This window comes from Alligator mississippiensis, chromosome 1 (genome assembly GCF_030867095.1).
Source record: "Alligator mississippiensis isolate rAllMis1 chromosome 1, rAllMis1, whole genome shotgun sequence".
In the NCBI taxonomy this organism is placed as follows: Eukaryota; Metazoa; Chordata; order Crocodylia; family Alligatoridae; genus Alligator; species Alligator mississippiensis.
Window position 1 is genome coordinate 240,476,309 of NC_081824.1, and position 20,449 is coordinate 240,496,757.

A 20,449-nucleotide genomic window follows, 5' to 3' on the forward strand; every position below is an offset into this window, starting at 1 on the left:
GGGGGCCAGTGTGGCGAGCTGACCCCTTGGAGCTGCCCCCAGAGCTGGGGCCAGCTCACTTCCTGTCTCCCAGAACTCGGGGCTTAGCCAAGCAGTAGTTGTGGCCCCCTGCTGCCTGGGCTAGCTAGGAACAATTTGCTCCTGGGTCAGCATCTACATGTGCATTTAGGTGCATAAATGTAAAGTACCATTGGCTAGTACCTGTATCTGTTGGTATTAGCAAACAGCGCTTTACATTAATCTACTGCACAGTAATTGCTGCACACATGAGATAGTTACGCTTTACTGCTTATATTAGTTTAATACGTATTAGATTAATGCGCAGTAAAGCACGCGTGTGATGTTCCTTGAGACAGGAAATGAGCAGCCCTGTGATACAGACAACGTAGTCCAGGGGTTGGAAGTGTTTTTGGCCAGAGTGCCAAATATACCCACAACCTGTATTTGTAAGATGTTGACATGCCAGGGGTGGATGGTGGGGGAACCACAAGGAGCCCAACCCATGTTGTGGCAGTACAGCCCTTACCCCTTCCCCACTGTCCACCATGAGGTGTATGTGCCAAGCAAAATGCCTTTGTGTGCCACACTTGGCACCCGTGCTGGGGGTTGCCTATCCCTGATGTAGTCAAACAGTAAGGATTTGATGGGCTTTTTCTGATATGAAATATAATTAGGATTATCGGATTTGGACTTGTTTGCCATAAAGAATGATCTATGTCCATGTTCTAATTTGTGTAAATTAGACTGTGGACAGAGGTAACTTTAATTTGTTTTTAAAAAGAAAGAGAGGACTTGCCTCTTGAGAGACTGCATCAGTTGTTTTGATTTTAACTGTAACATCTGTTTGCTTCTATACCAGTGTTAGTGGGTTAACATATGTAACGGTTATATTGGAATATCTATAACAGTATAATTGTCTATTGGTATAATTATACCTGTTGTTATATTTGTTTGCACCATAATTAGTAGGATATGACACACTGTTTAAAAAAAACAGCATTGTAATTAATTAAGAATTATTAGAAACAATCAGTAGAAGTGAGTCCTTGAAATCATTGAGGCAAGTTACTTAATGCAGTATACATTTTCCTAGGTCAAAGAAAGAGGAGAATCCATTTTGTCCATGCTCTGCCTGCAGTTTTGAGTGTATGAAATGTGACATCAGAGTGGGGCATGTGCTGCAGTATAAAATACTGAGGATTTTTTTGTATACTGTCAAAGTACTCTGAGGATAACATGGAAATAGCAAAAATCCCTAAATTTGAACTGATTTTCATGAGATCAGAAAGGTACCTCTTTAGCCTAGAGCAGTTCCCCTGCTGACTTTCAAAGTCTTGCTACAAATCATGGTGGGATTCGGCCTCTTTTTAAAGAGCTCTCTTGAATTTTTTAGGATAAGAAATATTAAGCATCTTTTATTTGGCCAAGATGAAACAGGCATCTGTACTTAAGATTGCCTGAAAGTTCCCATTATAAAGTTCTGGTTCTGTTTCATAGACATTGATTATTTTTTTCACAACACCCCAATAAAGTTAAAACATTATCATCTCTTTCTTATGAAACCAGGGCTGTTCAACTGGCAGCCTGTGGACTACATGCATCCCGTGAGGGGTTAACATGTGGTTCCAGGTCTCCCATCCAACCACCCCTGCCCTCATTGCTCTGGCTGCAGGAGTAGCTGGGTCTAGGGACTCCCCCTTCTTCCTCCAGCTTGTGCTGTACGCCCCTGCCCCATGGGGCAGGGCAGTGTGGTGGAGCTTACGGTGCTGGGGAAACTGGCAGGCTGGAGCACCCATGTTATGTGGTGCAGTGTTGGAGCCTGGGCAGAGCCAGCCAAAGGTGAGGTGGGATGCCATGTGTGATGCCGTGTAGTGCAGGGTGGAGGGAGTGCCTGTGAACATGGTGTGCAGCCTGGGGTCCCCTGAAGACTGTGGCTTTGCAGTGGGGTATGGGGTCCCCAGCTGCTTAAAAGTTGGACAGCCTTAGATTGAGACCTAAGGCACAGAGAGATTAAAATGAAAAGCACCTGCTAGTTTTTAGTGCCCTGACTGAAATGTCTAGGCTTGATTTTTTAGGGTATATGTTAGTTTCTATGTTCAAAGTACCATTGATGTCAGTGGGAGTTCTAAGTGCTCATCACTTCTGCAAATATGATCCTAACTCAAATCAGAAAGTGAGAAGATAAAAACCACATGATTAACAGTCATCTGTGAGGAGTCTGGTTTGAGTGACTATCATTGCATAGGTGCTCTGTAGGTAAAAATCCCATTCTCTAGAGCATTCAGCTACATAAACTGACCATATTTCCTCTTGCTGCAATTCCTTCAGTGCACAGACACGCAGACAAGTTACTGCAGGGGTGTCAAACTTGGTTGGATCTGGACCTGGCTAGATCTGCAGTTCCAGCAATGGCAACAGATGGGGTCTGGGTGCAGCAGCAGAAATCTGAGAGCAGTTTTTGCTGAGGTTGCCCAGAGCCTGCGCTATGCTAAGCTGTGGTGCACCACCACCTGTGAGCTGCCCTGCAGCTGCTTCACACTGTCACTTCTGTCAAGCTGGGCAACCCAGAGGCGGTGGTGAAGAAGCCACACCACAGCTTAGCACAGTGCAGGCTCTGGGCAGCTTCAGCAGAAACTGCCTGGTCCCAGGCCAGAAGCCTCTCCTAGGCAGGGGCCTCCAGCTGGGGGAGGTGGGGCCAGGTGGGCCCTGCTGTTGCAAGGTCCTGCTGTGGTTTCCCCTGGGTCCTACTGCCGCTGGTTCCTGTCATCTTTGACAGGAAGCCAGGGGGAGATAAATATTAATTTTCTAAATTTTTTAGGGGCTCCATAGGTGTGACAGAATGGCCTGGCAGGCTGGATTCAGCGCATGGGCTATATTTTGCCCACCCCTGAATTAAATCATTGGACAGATTGTTCTTTTATTAGACCAACTAAATAGTTGGAAAAATTGTTCTTTGCAAGCTTTTGGGCACAAACACCCTTCTTCAAGCATAGGGAGAGTCTGATGTTATATTGTATGCATTCCTGTGTAGAATAGATGGCAATGTGGAAAACGCGGGTCTATGAAAATGCAAATGCATGGCAGTGAAGATCAGAGGGGATGGGAGGATGGGTGGCTATCACCCTAAACACACCAAAGCTGTAATATACAGCCAAACCCTCCAATACCGGTGAATCTGCACTGAGGAGAATACCCGCGATCATCACCTCGCAAATCTCAAAAGGGCTTTCACCCAACAAGGAAACTCCTCCAGAGATATGGATCATACTTTTAAAAGAGCCACTCAGATACCACGTGAAGAAGTGCTACAGTATAAAAAGAAAATCCCCCATGACTCGCACATCATTAGTTATAACCAGGGATCCTAGTTTTCTCTAATTAAAAATTGCAAATTCTCTGATTAAAAACCCAAAATCCGTGATAAAAATTAATGGCCTCCCAACCCCCCCTCAGCACTGCTGGTACCCCACACTGCCCCACAGTCTCAACAGCTCTCCTGATGCCCTACACAACAGCCCCCCAAACCCACAGACATGCAGACACAGACACTGACCCCAGCAGGTAAGTGTGTGTGGAGGGAAGGGGCAGGGCAAGGCAGAAGAAAGGGAAGGTGCTGGGGGGGTACATCAAGAAGTGGGGGAGTGTGCCCCTGTGCCCACTCCCACAAGCAGGACCAAGGGGTGAGGGCAGGGGTGTCACTCTGTGGGCCACACACATGCCAGCCAGCCTGACAGGAGGTTTGCATACAGAGGCTGCCACTGCGCCCTGCACTACCATCCCACGGCCACCTGCACGGCTTTGTGGGCAAGTGGCACAGGGCGTGGCAGTGGCAGTGCAGTGTCAAGCACCGCATGCAGGCCACATACGTGCTGCCCAGCTGGGGGGTGGAATGGGAGACTTGCATGCAGCAGCATGCCCCGCAACCAGCTGCACGGCTTCGTGGCAGTGCGGGGTGGTGGTGGCTGCATGCAGGCTGGGGTGAGCTTTGCGGGCAAGCACTGCCATCATGGAGCCATGCCCTTCACCCCTGGATCCTAGAGGTAAGTGGGGCTTGGGGTCTGTGGGGCAGGGCTGGGGAAGATGATTGGGGGTTGAGGGAGTGGGGGGTGCTGCTGGCCCCAGGCAGTATATCACAGCTGGGAGCAGGGCCAGGTGATGAAGGCAGGCGTGTGCCTCTGCGGGGGGCCTGCCCAGGGGAGGGGGAGAGGGAGAATGGCATGCGGCCAGAGCACGGCTCAGTGGCCAGTTCTGCAGCCGCAGTGAGGGATTGGGGGGGGGGGGGGGGGTCTTATGTGGCTGCTGCTTCCCTGGAGGACCATGAGGATGGTGATGGCCACTGCCTACAAAACCTCCCACTGCCACTGCGGAGCCGTACCTGGAGCTGTGTGGCTGGCTGCTGGGTGGCAGCAGCAGCATCGTGGTGGCCAGGTGGCATGCAGCCATCCCCACCACCACGCTGCGCCGCACCACTGCCGCTGGCCACACAGCTCCGAGCACAGTCCCCAGTGGCAGTGGGAGGTTTTGTACGTAGTAGCAGTCACCGCTGGCATGGGCATCCCCACAGATAAGCAGCAGTGGTTGCCCGTGCCAGCAGTGACTGCCATTGCGTACAAAACCTCCCACTATTGCCACGGAGCTGTGCTCAGACCTGTGTGGCCGGTGGCAGTGGTGCAGCGTGGCAGTGGGGATGGCAGTGTGCCACCCGACCACCACCATGCTGCCGCTGCCACCTGGCAGCTGGCTGCACAGCTCTGGGCGTGGCTCCATGGTGGCAGCTGGAGGTTTTGTAGGCAGCTGCCGTCACCACTATCGTGATCCTCCAGGTAAGCGGCAGCAGCCACCGTGTGCAAGCCCTCCCTCCCCCCCCCACGAATCCCTCCCTAGGCAGAAGGCCAGGCGGCAGGTGTGCAGCCCACACATGGCAGGCACCACCACACTGTGCCCCGCATCGCTTGCCCACAAAGCCCCCCCAGGGGGCACCCCTGCCCTCGCCCTCTGGCCCTGCTCCCAGCTGTGGTGTGCTGCCTGGAGCTAGCAGCATCCCATGCTCTCTCAGCCCCCAACCATCTTCCCCAGCCCTGCCCCACAGCCCCACTTACCTCTATACTCCAGGGGCAAAGGATGAGTCTGAGCCTGAGCCCAGCCTTGGCTGCCTCAGAGGCTCAGCCCCCACCCCCCCCCCCACCTACCCCTCCAGGCAGGGCTGGGGGTTTCCTGCCCTTTCTACAATTGGCTCTTGCAGGCTGGAGCTGTGCCAGCCTGCAAGAGCTCTTTGCAAAAGCAGAGAATCCGCAGATTTCTCTGCTAAAAAGGGAAATCCGCGTTTTCTCCAATAAAAACAGGGAATCCATGGTTTTCTCTGTTTTTCCATGGGAAACAGAAAACTTGGATCCCTGGTTATAACATACCATCCTTCCCTGGAACCTATACAGAAAATCCTCAAACAACTGGAACCCCTTACTAGAAGAAGACCCAATTCTTAAAGAGATCTTTCCAGAATTACCCATCCTAGCCTTTAAACAAGCACTGAACCTCACCAACCTCATCACCAGAAGCAAACTTTCTATGGCCCAAAGCACACCAATTGGATCCAGACCATGCCAGGACAAAAAAGGTAAAACTTGCCAACACATCTCCACCACTCCCACAATAACTACATCCCACAACAGAACCATTACCATTCCTGGATCTTACACTTGCACCTCCAGAAATATAATATCTCATCCAGCGGACTAAGTGCCCTGATGGAAAATATGTAGGAGAAACCAAACAACAGCTGCATATCAGAATGCTGATACACTGAAAAATCTATCAAAAATAAAAATACCCAATTACCTCTGTGTGTGTGTGTGTGTGCGTGTGTGTCTGCTCCTCACAAGACAACAACTCTCCAATCTCTCAGTCCTAATTTACAAAACACCTTTCAGACAAGCCTACGAACTTTACTTCATAAATCTACTGGATACAAAAAATCACGGACTAAGTATAGACATTGGATTTATGGTACATTATAACTTGCCTGCCATCTGTTAACCCCAGGTAACTAGTCCGCATTTTCCCAGCTACATTCTACCACCATGTCAACATTCCCCCTTCCCCCCCCCCCACCTACTTGTCTCATACCTATTGTCTCCCATTCCCTCTGATCCTCACTGCCACACATTTGCATTTTCACAGACCTGCATTTTGCGTATTGGCTTCTAGTCTACCCAGGAGAGCACACAAAACAACACCAGACTCTTCCTATGCCTGAAGAAGGGTGTTTGTGCCCAAAAGCTTTTTTCCAACTATTTAGTTGGTCTAATAAAAGATACCGCATCTACCCAAAGAATCTTGTCTGCCTATTAGACACTTTTTTTGGTGGTACTGGGTCATGGCTGTGACATTAACCGCATGGGTAATTGTTGCCCTATTGCCAAATTTCTAGGTCAGGATCCCTGTTGGGGACAGCTTTTGGCAGTGGGGCCAGTGATGGTATCAGAGTGAGCACAGGACAGGTAACACTGCTGCTGCTCAGTCTTGTTGTCAGAAGTAGGTCATCCAGCCCACAAAGCCCCTCAGTCTTGATCTGACCTACCAACCCAAATAGGCTGGACAACCCTGGACTCTAGATAGTCTGGATACGAAACAGGAAGATCACTTATGCACATTTTTTTTTGTTTTGAAAATCTTTAGAGCTATACATTTTGGGAAATTATGTTTTGTACTTCTGAAATATTCAGGTTAAAGACCAGTGTTTCTGCAAGTGTTATTTTAAATGTTACTCCATCCCTATTGTACTTACGCAGCAGCATTGGCCAAGAAAAGAAAAAGTTACATGCTGCTGATAAGTTGTGTTGTGTTTTTCACAGCATAATACTGCCACCTCATGGTAGCAAATAATTATGATGTCCGAGTTTAGACTTCACTTTTATTTCCTTTATTTCAAAGCAATAATCAGTGTGATGTTTAGACTTCATTAGCTGTCTTTAGTAGAGGGGCAGTCTGTTCTGCTGGCTAGTTTCTTAAATCTTGAAGTTGAGTGTTTTAATGCACTTCTTTTTTTATTTTGGAAAATTAACAGGATGATTGGAAGCCCAACATTGCTTTTGTTGTGGAGAACAAAATTGAGGATGAAATCCATACAAAGGCACTGTCTCTTGCCGTGCAGGTACCACAGCGGAAGCTCTTCAGTGTGGTATCATGGGAAGGAATTTTTGAACAGGTATTTAATAGTCTTCTTATTAAAAGCTGTTGAAAATTAGAAGGTTTTTCTTCTTTGAATAAGCTTGTACTGCATATTAATATAAAATGCATGGCTAATTTAAACAATCAGACATTCATTCACATAGAAGTTAAGAAAAAAAAGAGTAGGTAAGCAAGTGCAAAGCCTGTCAGTCAGCATGTTTACACATGCAGTTAATGCACAGCAATAAACTCCAGTGCCTATCACGCCAGAGCTTATTTATTGCTCCAGAGTTCCGTATTCAAACATGTGCCCGGGATTGCAACGTGTTGAGCCAGGTGGGAGCACACCTGCCTATCAGAAGGCCCAGGGCTGCTTCAACTCAGCTCAATGTGCTGAAGAAGGACTGGCTGGAGCATGAGGATACTTCAGTATAGGGCTAGCCGGCAGGCAGCCCTACACTAAAGCACACTTGTGCCCCAGCCAGCCCTGTCAGCATCTCCATGTGTGTTGTTGAGGAGTAAAAAACTCTACCATAGGATAGTACTTGTGTTTACAAGTACTAACCTACAGCAGAGTTAATTAGTTTACTCTGTCCTAATATCACTGCATGTGTGGATGATGAGATGTTTAGTGCAGAGCTAACTATGAAAATCTTCAGTAAAGATCTTGTGTAGATGCACCCAGTTCAGTGTAGTCCAGGTCTTTATCCAGACAAGGTTTAAATGTATAAGTAATAGTTTTACTACAACCCTTAGAAAATTATGATAAAGTCTAATACATCTCACTTTTAGGCATTCAAAGAATACTCAAGAAAAACTTGATTTCAACAAACATAGGATATTTATTTAAATAAATCCATTATTCATAGTAGCACACTTTGCTTATCTTACAGATCCTGGAAGCTGGAAATCAAAAGGGAAAAAAGACCAAAGATGTGTCTATGTATTATGAGGTAGGTTAAATCATTTTTTGCAGTCAACATTACTTTTTGAGGTATATATACCTAATTAGTTGTTTTGCATAGGCAAGCAAAAAAAAACTCCGACCCAGTCAGTTATAGCTGATAAAAACACCTGTGGTACCAAGATGCCAAAATTGCTTCCTTTCTGTTCTGTTGCACCTTAATCAGGAGTTCACTAAAATATTTGTACAGAAAGCAAAAAAGGAGTATATGAGGAGCAAGTTATCTTTTGGGATATTGATTTTATTATCATGTTTATGATATATTCTGTAGATGTATTTTGCTGGTGGGCTCATATTAAAGACGCATAGCTGAAGTTTGTTCTTTTGGACATTCATGGTAATTGACATGCTTAACCCTTCTACACTAGTGAAAGAACAGACCTCTAGAAACAGTATTCCTACTGGAGTGTCCCTATGACAGCTACTTGATGTAAAATTCTAACTTGGTTGACCCATTGGGGTATATTTGAAGAGAGAGGCTATAAAATCCTGTAATTAGAAGGTTGCTTAAACTTTCTCAGGTAAGAATCTTATGGCCCTGCAGACCTGGAGCATGTAGATTTTAGGATCTCTTTTAAAATAACTTGTTTGCATTTTAGCTCACTACTGAGTAATTATTTTTGTGTGTGTGTCTCTGGTTTTGATGGATTCTATAACAGGTCTTTTTAGTTACAGTCTGTTTTTCATTAATGCCAGAATACTATCTGAAACCATCCTATTGATATGACTCTGAATTTTATGCAACCCTTCCCAGTAAACTTATTCTATGCTTTTGGGATCCCAGAGCCTTTTGGGGATTTTGACAGAAGGATTTTAAAGTTTGGCTCTATAGAGGAGTTTTGCATGATACCTATATTTAATTACTAATAGCAGTTTTCTGGTGGTGTGCATACTTATTAAATTCCAGGTGTTAATGCTGTGTCTCATTAGCTGCTTGCTGTATTCATAGATTCATAGATTGTAAGGCCAGAAGGGACCTTGGAAGATCATTGAGTCCAGCCCCTTGCACCAAGCAGAAAAGATAACTGGGGGTCAGTTGACCCCAGCGAGGTGACTGTCTAGTCTCCTTTTCAAGATTTCCAGGGTAGGTGATTGCACCACCTCTGGAGGAAACTTTTTCCACAGTCTAGACACCCTGACTATGAAGAAGTTATTTCTGATGTTGAGCCTGAATCAATCTTTCAGGAGTTTGTGGCCATTACTCCTGGTTTTCCCCTCAGGTGCCCTGGTGAACAGTTGCTCACCGAGCCCTTGATATACTCCCTTAGTGTAGTGGTAAGCTGTTACCAGGTCCTCTCTCAGCCTTCTTTTCCTCAGGCTGAAGAGTCCCAGATCCCTCAATCTTTCCTCATATGGCTTGCCTTTTAAGACTCTGATTTTACAGGTGGCTCTTCCTTGGACTCTCTCAAGCTTGTCCATGTCCTTGTTAAAATGTGGTGCCCAGAACTGGACTCAGTACTCCAGCTGCGGTCTCACCAGTGCTGAGTAGAGTATTCCTCAAAGACACTTTTTTAAACAAAGAATATAAAATACCTGCCTTGACCTTTTCTGACGTGGCTGTTGAAAATTAAAAGACTGATCACACTATGACAAGCATAAAGATTCTTCCTCTCTTTGCAGAGTTTTCATAGTTTCATAGTAGTTTGGGGTCGGAAGGGACCTGAACAGATCATCTAGTCTGACTGCTGCCAGTGGCAGGAGCACATGCTGGGATCACACAACCCCAGACAGGTGTTCATCCAACTTCTTTTTTAATTTACCCAAGGTAGGAGCGAGGACTACTTCCCTAGGAAGTTGGTTCCAGATCCTAGCCACCCTAACAGCGAAATAGTGCCTCCTAATCTCTAACCTGAACCTATTCTCCAGCAGCTTCTGGCCATTGTTCCTCGTCACCCCAGGTGCTGCTGGGGGGAATAGGGCCCTTCCTATTTGCTGCTGATCTCCCCTAATGAGTTTGTAGGCAGCCACCAAATCCCCCCTCAGCCTCTGCTTGCTGAGGCTGAACAGGTTCAGGTCCCTCAGCCTCTCCTCATAGTGCCTGCCCTGTTGCCTTCCAACCAAGTGGGTGGCCTTCCTCTGAACCCTCTCAAGGCAGGTCACATCCTTCTTAAAGTGCGGTACCCAGAACTGGATGCAGTACTCCAATTGTGGCCTGACCAATGTTGCCTAGAGGGGGAGTATCACCTCCCTGGACCAGCTTGAGATGCATCTTTAGATGAATGACAAGGTGCAGTTGGCTTTGCTGGCTGCGGTCTGGCATTGGCGGCTCATGTTCATCTTGGAGTCAGTAATGACTCCAAGATCCCTTTCCGCCTCTGTGCTCACAAGGGGAAGCTCCCCAGCTTGTATGTATGCTGTGGATTCCTTCTCCCCAGGTGTAGCACCCTGCATTTATCTACAGTGAACTCCATCCTATTACCATCTGCCCACTTTTGTAGTCTGTCTAAATCTAATTGCAGCCTCTCTCTCCCTTTGAGTGTGCCTACCTTTCCCCACATCTTGGTGTCATCGGCAAACTTGGACAACGTGTTTTCCACCCCTCGTCCAAGTCGCTGATGAAGGTGTTGAGCAGTGTGGGCCCCAGGACCAAGCCCTGGGGGACCCCACTATTCACATCCCGCCAGGTCAAGTATGACCCGTCCACCACCATTCTCTGTGTGCGCCCCATCAGCCAATTTTTGACCCATCCAACTGTGTAGGCATCAATGCCACAGTCGCTCAATTTATTAATGAGAATGGGGTGAGAAACAGTGTCAAAGGCCTTCTTAAAGTCCAGAAAGACTACGTCCACGGTGACACCATCATCCAGGGATTTAGTTACCTGGTCATAAAAGGCCATCAGGTTGGTCTGGCAGGACCTGCCTTTGATGAACCCATCATGATTTCCCCTGGGCATGATCTCCCCTGTTGGCCCCTCACAGATGTGCTCCTTGATAATTATTTCAAGGATTTTCCCCAAGACCGACGTGAGGCTTATGGGCCTATAGTTTCCTGGGTCCTCCTTTCTCCCTTTCTTATAAATGGGGACCACATTAGCTAGTTTCCAATCTCCGGGCACCTGGCCCATTTTGCTCTTCAGTATTCACTGTGGGTGTCTACTATAGAGTCTGCATTCAACATTTTCACTGATGATCATGATAAAAAAGTGCAGAGTGAATTCACAATGTACAGCAGAGGTATGCAGTGTTGACCTGAAATGTGGATTTTACCTTCTCAGGAACAAATATATTATTCAATGGCAGAAATAATCCCTGTAAGTTTTCCAGACTTCTGGTTTAAATTTTAGAGAGATTGCAATCTTTTTAGGCTGTGGGGCAGAATGATCCAGTTCAGGTCAAAGGTGGTTGAGCAGGCACTAGGATCCAGCTGCTACTACTGCTTCTCCATGCAGCAGCACAGGGAAAGTGACCACTGCTGAAGCCCCAACATAAATGCCACCAAAGCCCTATGTCTGATAGCCAGATCAGATGACTCCATGATAATTTTGTGTTTTCTTTCATGATACTGATAAATATAGCATAGGGTCAAGAACTGATCCTTGTGAAACTTAAATAGAAACACATCCATTTGATGACGATTCATTTTTTTACAATTATATTTTAAGACTTGTCAGTTTTTAAACCTTTTAATATGTTCTTTGCTAATCCTGTATCATTCTTGTTTCTTAATCTGAATGTAATGGGGTACCAACTTGAAAGTCTTAGAGAAACCTATTACATTTATGCTATTACCATCATCAGCCAAATTTGTTATTTCATCAAAGATATCTAGGTAGCATAATAAAGTCTATTTTTCATAAAATCACATTGGTTGGTGTTTAATTACATTTACTCATTATTAATGTAGTATTAATTGACTCTCATATCAGCAATTCTCCTATTTTACACAAGGTTTGGTGTCAGGTTGCCAGACCTATAATTATCCAGGTAGTTTCATTTCTGCTTTTGGCAATATTAACTTTTTTCCTGTTCCTTGGAATGTCTCCAATGTTCCAAAAGTTATTAAAAAGTCATCATTAACAGACCAGAGAGCATTTTGGCCATCTCTTCTAAAACTCCTGGATGCAGCATATCCATCCTGCTGATTTTTAAAAAATGTAGTTCTAGTAGCTGCTGTTTAACATCCTCCTGTTAGGGTGGATTGTGTTTGGGACAGTCAGTACAAGGGGCTGGGTTAAAACAGGAGTTATGTGGAGAGTGCTGAGTTCAGTACAAGTCCAAGAGATCAAGATGGGGATTGCAATGAAATCAGGTCAAAGCAAGCTGTTGGTTGTACCAGGAGGTTCAAGCCAGGAGCACACAAGGGCAGAGAAGGTGAGAACAGAGTAATCCATGATGGTAGCAAGCACGCGTGGTGTGGGAGCAGAAACAGGCAGGAATCCAGGCAGGGATCCAGGCAGAAGTGATATACAGGTTCAGACTAGGCAAGGGTGCAAGGCAAGGATCAAAGCAAAGAGTTAATCTAAACAAGGTTCAGGTAGGATCTAGTCAGCAGCAACAGGCAAGCAGGGTCTCAGACAGGTCAGGAAATGCAGACAAATGGTTTGTTGCTCAGAAAGTTGTTTGCTGTCTGGTCTTAGTTTATAAAGGCCTGTGGAGCTTTCTTTGTAAGGACACTGGGGATGACTCTGCCAGTGCCCTGATTACCTTCATCTAGGGCCTGCAGCTGGATGAGCCTCCATGGTTTCTCTTGGAATAGAATATATTTCATCATCATCATCATCATCATCATCATATATGACCACGTGTAGCTTTTTCCCAGATACAGAACTGAAATATTTATTCAATACTTAGGTGTTCTGTAGGCTATAGAGGCCTTAAGGTGTTTTAATGATAGTAGTTACATGTATCTGCTTGAACTATAGTTTGGCTAAGAGGACAACAGGCACAGGAAATGCTGGAGCAAGAGAAGGCTGAAAGGTGTTAAATATTTTAGAAAGCTTAAGTAAAATGGATGGAACAAAAACTAGAAGTTATGAGGTCATCTTGAGCATGCTTAGCAGTTTGATGATAGACAAGGCTAATTTTACAGAAGATGATGCTTATATAGGGAATAAGACTTGAATAGAGAATAAGAATATTGTGACAGGGGGCACGTTTGGGGCTGAGTCTCGTGTCAGCCCTCCCACCTGTCTGCGGTGCAGTCCACCCAGTCTCGCCTGCCACAACTTTGCTGTTCCCTTTACTGGTGGTATAATGCGAGAGGCTGCCCATTACATGCCCTGATGCCAGGGGGCACTACTCACAGCTCTGAACCTCCCATACACTGTGGCCCATGCCTCACAGATGGCATCTCAGTTCTTAAAGTCTCTAGCCCCAAACTGGGCCCCATAACTCTCTAGTCTGGACCCCAACTATATTCCTTCCATTAGGCAGCCTACTCCACACTCATTCTCAGCTGCCAAACTCCCTGCACTCTTCTCCCTCTCAGGCATGGACCCCTGGAACCTTTCACTATGCAAGGTCAGTCAGAACCCCAGGCCCCTGGCTCTGGGCATCCCTTGCGATGGGCTCCTGGCCCTTTTGATCTTTCTGGTCCTGGCTCTAGCATTGACCAGTCGAGGGTGCCTCAAGTCAGACATCTGAGCAACTAGCCCACACTCTCTTACATGGGTCTGCCTTCTTGGGCCTTACTACAGGGTTACCCACCCGGTTGTGGGGGCTGGGGTTATTAAGGCACCCTGAGTCACCTTTCATCAGGGAGGTTCGCAGTCCTCGCATTTGAGTGGGGCTGTTGCACCACCAGCAGTCCCACCAGGCTTCCCTACCCTGGTAGGGTAGAGTTCTAGGTCATGCCCAGGACCAGAAGCCTCCAAGTCATCTCCATAGCTCTTGCCCTTACCTCCAGGATGTTGTGAGCCTTAGCTCAGCTGGGTGATGTTGTTCCCTCAGCTACAAGCAACACACTGCCAGCTCTGCCTGGCTGACCTTAGTTTTAAAATAGCCGCCTTATCAGGCACCTGCCGGTTGCCTGCTCCAGCCCTTAAAGTGGCAAGCACCCAAAGTTGCACTGCCACAAATATATTAATATTAATTAGAGTAGCACCTATTAGGAACTCTGTAATCTTTTGTTTAAAACTTAATTAGTAACTTTTGTTTTTTAGAATTTTTAGCCAAATTATACAGTACAAAACCTGGATCAACTTTGGAGTTTTTGGTCTTCAGTCTTGAACTATGGTTCTTGCTGAATTGCCCACTTCCAAGTGTACCTGGTTAGTGCTATTTAGAGATTGGGCTTTGAAACCTTTGGTAGAAAAGTCCTTTCTCTAAGAGGATAGGCACCTGTTACAGCAGGGGTCAGCAACCCCCAGCCTGTGCACCAGAGAATGGCACATGAGGCCATTTTGCTTGGCACACTGCAGTCAGACTGAGCGCTGGGCAGCTGCTACCAGCCATGGAGCCCACACTGCTTGAAGCAGACAGCTGGGAGTCTGCAATCCCTGCTGTGAGCAGCCCAGGCTCCAAGGCCAGCAGCAGCTGCCCAGAGCCCAGGCTGGCTTCAGCCTCCAGGTGCATGGCCAGAAATAGGCCTGGGGCATATTCCTGTTTTTCAGTTCATTGATGGAAGGAAATATGTGTCAATCACTTGTCCTCACAATTCTATTGAATGTACCAAGAGCTAGGGTGGTGCACAGCCAGGGAAGGAGGGAGGGAGGTGGCCTTTTTGTGGTGGCTTCACCCTTTGCTGCTGATTGGCCGAGGGGCCCCACTCCTACCCAAGGGAATATCCTGTATTCTGGGGATTCATAGATTCATAGATTGTAGAGTTGGAAGGGACCACAATGGATCATCGTGTCCGACCCCCTGCCCCTGGCAGGAAAGAGGACCAAGGTCAGATGACTCCAGCCAGGTGACTATCTGGCCTCCTCTTGAAGACCTCCAAGCTAGGTGATAGTACCACCTCTCTTGGAAGCCCATTCCACATCCTGGCCACCATTACTGTGAAAAATTTCTTCCTACTATCTACCCTAAATGCACTCTTAACTAGTTTACACCCGTTAATCCTAGTCACTCCCTGGGTGCCTTAGTAAACAACGCTTCCCCTATTCCCCGTTGACCTCCCCTAATACATTTATAGGTGGCCACAAGATCTCCCCTCAGCTGTCTCTTGTGAAGGCTGAAGAGATTCAGCTCTCTCAACCTCTCCCTGTAGGGTCTATCGCGAAGGCCACTAATCATGCAAGTGGCCCTCCTCTGGACCCTCTCGAGATTCCCCACGTCCCTCTTGAAGTGTGACGCCCAAAACTGGACACAGTACTCCAGCTGCAGCCTGACCAGTGCCGCATAGAGGGGGAGCATCACCTCCATTGTTCTATTAGTCATGCACCTGCTAATGCATGACAAGGTGCGATTGGCCTTGTTGATGGCCTCGTTACAATGCTGGCTCATGTTCATCTTGGAGTCAATTATGACTCCAAGATCCCTTTCTGCCTCCAAGCTGCTGAGAAGGACACTCCCTAACCTATAGGTGTGCTGGGGGTTCCTCCTTCCCAGGTGGAGTACCTTACATTTATCTTTATTAAATTGCATCCTATTTCTCTCTGCCCATTGGTCCAACCTGTCCAGGTCAGCCTGAATCTGCTCCCTGCCCTCTGGTGTACTAACTTTGCCCCATAACTTGGTACCATCAACGAACTTGGAGAGGGTGCTCTCCACGCCCTTGTCCAAATCGCTGATGAAGATACTGAATAATATCGGTCCAAGGACTGAACCCTGCAGGACCCCACTGCCCACCTCTCTCCAGGCCAAGAAGGAAGCATCCACCACTACTCTCTGGGTGCGGTCCCTAAGCCAGTTGGTCACCCACCTGACCGTGTAGGCGTCCAGTCCACAGTCTGCTAACTTCCCAATGAGGATAGGGTGCAAAACTGTGTCGAAGGCCTTCCTAAAGTCCAGGAAGATGACATCAGCCTCAGCTCCCACGTCCAGGCAGTGCGTGACCTGGTCATAGAAGGCTACAACGTTTGTCAGGCAGGATCTACCTGTGACAAACCCGTGCTGGTTTCCCCTCAGCGTCGTTTCCCCTGCTGGGCCTGCATAAATGTGTTCTTTGATTATTTTCTCTAACATTTTCCCAGGAATAGAGGTAAGACTGACTGGTCTAAAGTTACGCAGCTCATCCCTTCTCCCTTTCTTGAAAATGGGCACCACATTGGCCCTTTTCCAGTCCTCAGGGACCTGGCCGGAGCACCACGAGCGCTTGATCAGCTGTGCCAGTGGCTCATCTATGACACTGGCCAATTCTTTCAGCAGCCATGGATGGAAGTCATTTGGGCCTGCTAACTTGTACCCATCTAGCTCCTCCAGGAGCGCCTTAACTATTTCAGAACTAACCGTAAGTGGACTGGTGCCATGTGGACATCTGTCAAGGATCGAGGTGGGGGAATTGGCTTGGTCGATACAGAGAAATACTGAAGCGAAGAACTCATTGAAGAGCTCTGCTTTATTCTCGCGCGTCAACCACCAACTGTCCTGATTTGTCCTGTTGCTCTGAGCTTTCCTTTTGCCCACTATATACCTGAAGAAGGACTTTTTATCCTCCTTGATTGTTGAAGCCAGCCTGAGCTCAAGCCCCGCCTTGGCCTGTCTAACTAATTCCCTGCAATAGTGTGCCAGGGAGATATATTCCTCCTTGGTGGCTGCTCCCTGCTTCCATTGCCTATACATCTCTTTCTTTGCCCCCAGACTCTCCTGGAGTTCCCTGTTCAGCCAAGGGGGCTTTTTTTGCCCCCTTACCTCCCTTCCTATGTAATGGGATCTTTTGAGCCCCAAGGATCACTCCCTTGAGATACTTCCAACCATCCTGGACCCCCATATGCTCTATGTTCTTGAGGTGCATCCCCTCACTAACTAGCCTTCTAAGCTTGCTAAAGTTGGCCCTTCTGAAGTCCAACACTTTAGCCCCACTAGTTACTTTACCCACCCTTCGCTGGATAGTGAACTCGACCAAGTGATGGTCACTATCTCCCAGGCTACCATGAACTTGCACGTTCCCCACGAGATCATCCCTTGTTGCTAAGACCAGGTCAAGCAAGGCGCTACCCCTGGTGGGACTAGACACCACCTGGGTTAGGTGGAGGTCCTGCACACAGTGTAAGAACCTCCATGAGCGGCTTGTTTTGGCTGTCTTCTCCTCCCAGCAGATATCTGGATCGTTTATTTCATAGATTTCATAGACATTAGGGCTGGAAGAGACCTCGGAAGATCATCGAGTCCAGCCCCCTGCCCAAAGGGCAGGAAGTCAGCTGGGGTCATAGGATCCCAGCAAGATAAGCATCCAGTTTGCTCTTGAAGGTGTTCAATGTAGGCGCTTGAACCACCTCCAGTGGCAGGCTGTTCCAGACCTTGGGGGCTCGGACAGTAAAGAAATTCTTCCTTATGTCCAGCCTGAAATGGTCTTGTAGTAGTTTATGACCGTTCGACCTAGTCGTCATCCCTTGGGGCGCTCTGGTGAACAAACGTTCCCCCAGATACTGATGGTCACCCCCGATAAATTTATAGGTGGCCATCAGATCACCCCTGAGCCTGCGCTTTTCCAGGCTAAAGAGCCCCATGGCTCTCAGCCTGTCATCGTAGGGTCTGCTTCCCTGACCTCTGACCATGCGCGTGGCTCTTCTCTGGACTCTCTCAAGCTTCTCCACATCCTTTTTGAATTGTGGAGCCCAAAACTGGATGCAGTACTCCAGCTGCGGCCTCACCAAGGCCGAGTACAAGGGGAGAATGACGTCCCAGGATTTGCTTGAGAAGCATCTATGGATGCAAGCCAGCGTTTTGGTCGCTTTACTAGCCGCAGCATCGCATTGCAGGCTTATGTTCATCTTGTGGTCAATGATGACCCCCAAGTCTCTTCCATAGTGCTAGCCAGCATAGCACTCCCGAGCCTATAAGGATGCTGTGGGTTTTTCTTCCCAAGGTGGAGAACCTTGCATTTATCGGCGTTGAACATCAGATTCTCGTCTGCCCACTTGCTGAGCCTATCCAGGTCAGCCTGGATCACCTGCCTGTCTTCTGGTATGGATGCTTTGCCCCAAAGTTTAGTGTCCTCGGCGAACTTGGCGAGTCTGCTTCTGACTCCAGTGTCCACATCATTAATGAAGATGTTGAACAATATGGGTCCAAGGACAGAGCCTTGCAGGACCCCACTGGTCACAGGACACCATGATGAGTGGCTTCCATCAATTACCACCCTTTAGGTCTGACCACGGAGCCAGTTTTCCAGCTAGCAGATCATGGTGGACCCAAGGCGACAATTGGCCAGTTTCACCAAGAGGTGATCATGGGATACCAGATCGAAGGCTTTTTTGAAGTCAAGATATATGACATCAATCTCTTCTCCCTTGTCCAGGTGATAGGTCACCTGGTCATAGAAGGAAATGAGATTGGTCAAGCAAGACCTACCCGCGACAAACCCGTGCTGGCTATCCCTTAAGATGTTGGCGTCAGCCAGTCCATTAAGGATGGCCTCTTTAATAAACTTTTCTAAGATCTTCCCTGGGATAGAAGTCAGGCTGATGGGCCTATAGTTAGCCAGATCCACTTTCCTCCCTTTCTTGAAGATAGGCACCACATTGGCCTTCTTCCAGTCTTCGGGCACTACACCAGAGCGCCAAGAGTTTTCAAAGATCCGTGCTAGAGGCTGGGCTATGATGCTCGCCAGCTCTACCCTGGGGTGTAGATTGTCAGGGCCGGCTGACTTGAAGGTATCCAGCTTCTCAAGATGTTCCTTCACGAGGTCAGCATTAATGGAGGGCAGGGGATCACCCTCACCCGGACGACCCTGTCCCGTAGCGGGCATGGGCATCCCATGGGACTGATGAAAGACCGACGCAAAGTACCCATTTAATAGGTTGGCTTTTTCCTGGGCGTCAGTTGTCAGTTGCCCCATCTGGTTCAGCAGGGGTCCAATGTTGCCCCTGCTTTTCCTCCGGCTCCCCACATATCTGAAAAAGGACTTTTTATTGTCCTTGATGCTCGAAGCTAGTTGGAGTTCAGTTGCAGCCTTGGCTTTCCTTGTATGCTCCCTGCAGGACCAGACCAGTGCAAAATAATCCTCCTTGGAGGTGACTCCCATCCTGCATCCTTTGTAGGCCTTTCTTTTTAGCCTGAGGAGGTCTGCTAGGTCCCTGGAGAGCCAGGGGGGGCTGCTGTGTCCTCTTGCTGCCTTTCCTCCGAGATGGAATAGACTTAGCTTGTGCATTGAGGATCACTCCCTTGAGGAGCAACCACTCTTCTTGCACTCCCCTCTCCCTGGGGTCATGGTCCCTTAGGGCCTCACTTACAAGCCTCCTGAGCTTGTCAAAATCAGCTTTTCTGAAGTCAAGGACTTCCGTGTTGCTGACTGACTTGTCAGCATTTCGGCGGATGGTGAAGGTGATCAGCTCGTGTTCGCTGTCACCCAGCTTCCCATCGATCACTAGGTCGCTGACTAGGTCATCCCCAGTAGCCAGTACCAGGTCGAGCAGCACTTTGCCTCTCATTGGCCCATAGACTTCTTGAGTCAGGTAGAGGTCATCCACGCACGAGAGGAAGCTTTGCAACCTCTCGGATTTTGCTGAGCGATCCTCCCACAAGATGTCCGGGTAATTGAAGTCACCCATTACAACCATGGTGCTGGAGCATGTGGCCTCAGCCAGTTCCTGGGCAAACTTCTGGTCAAGCTCAGGACTTTGGGTGGGAGGTCTGTAGTAGACTCCCACCATTGTGTCCCCTGTGCCGTGTTCTCCATGGATTTTAACCCAGAGGGTCTCCAGTCATCCACCCTGGTCGCCAATATTGGCTTGCAGGGATGTGTAGCTTTCCTTAACATAGAGAGCTACACCCCCGCCCCTTTTATCTACACGATCCCTCCTGTACAGTGTATAGCCATCTATACCCGTGGTCCAGTCATGGGTGGAGTCCCCCCAGGTCTCTGTTATCCCTATGACATCATAATTGTTGGATCTCCCATGACCACTACCTCCCTCGCCTGTGTGGCATCTGCTAGCTGCCCAGAGAATACATGGTCTAGCTCTTGATCCTGATGTGGAGGCCTGTAGTAGACCCCCACAACCAAGTCCTTTTGCCCTGGCCTCCCCGGATCCTGACCCACAATGCCTTGGTGTTCCCCTCCTCCACCCCCGCCTTAATTGTGGAAGACGTATACTGTTCCTTAATGTAACAGGAGGGACGTCAGGGTCGCCGTGCTCTCCCCTGCCGCCTCCTTTACCGTGCCAAGCTGTTGGCTCGCACCCTCGTATTCTCGCCCGCCACGACTTTGATTGTATATATTTTTATAGGGAAGCTGCCTTCCTTCTTCTTGGCCACGGTTGTCCTGTCACCT

The 20,449-nt window shown here is 48.0% G+C and overlaps 1 protein-coding gene across 8 annotated transcripts in view; it reads left to right on the top strand.

Annotated features, from left to right (window-relative positions):
• SPAG17 (sperm associated antigen 17) overlaps window positions 1–20,449 on the top strand; it is a 446,381-nt gene that overhangs the window by 22,030 nt on the left and 403,902 nt on the right. For all 8 annotated transcript variants that reach the window (XM_059720343.1, XM_059720341.1, XM_059720342.1 and 5 more), the window contains exons 2-3: window positions 7,064–7,204; window positions 8,061–8,120. In XM_059720343.1, the coding sequence (XP_059576326.1) occupies window positions 7,064–7,204; window positions 8,061–8,120 (201 nt within the window). The remainder of the gene's footprint in view (window positions 1–7,063; window positions 7,205–8,060; window positions 8,121–20,449) is intronic.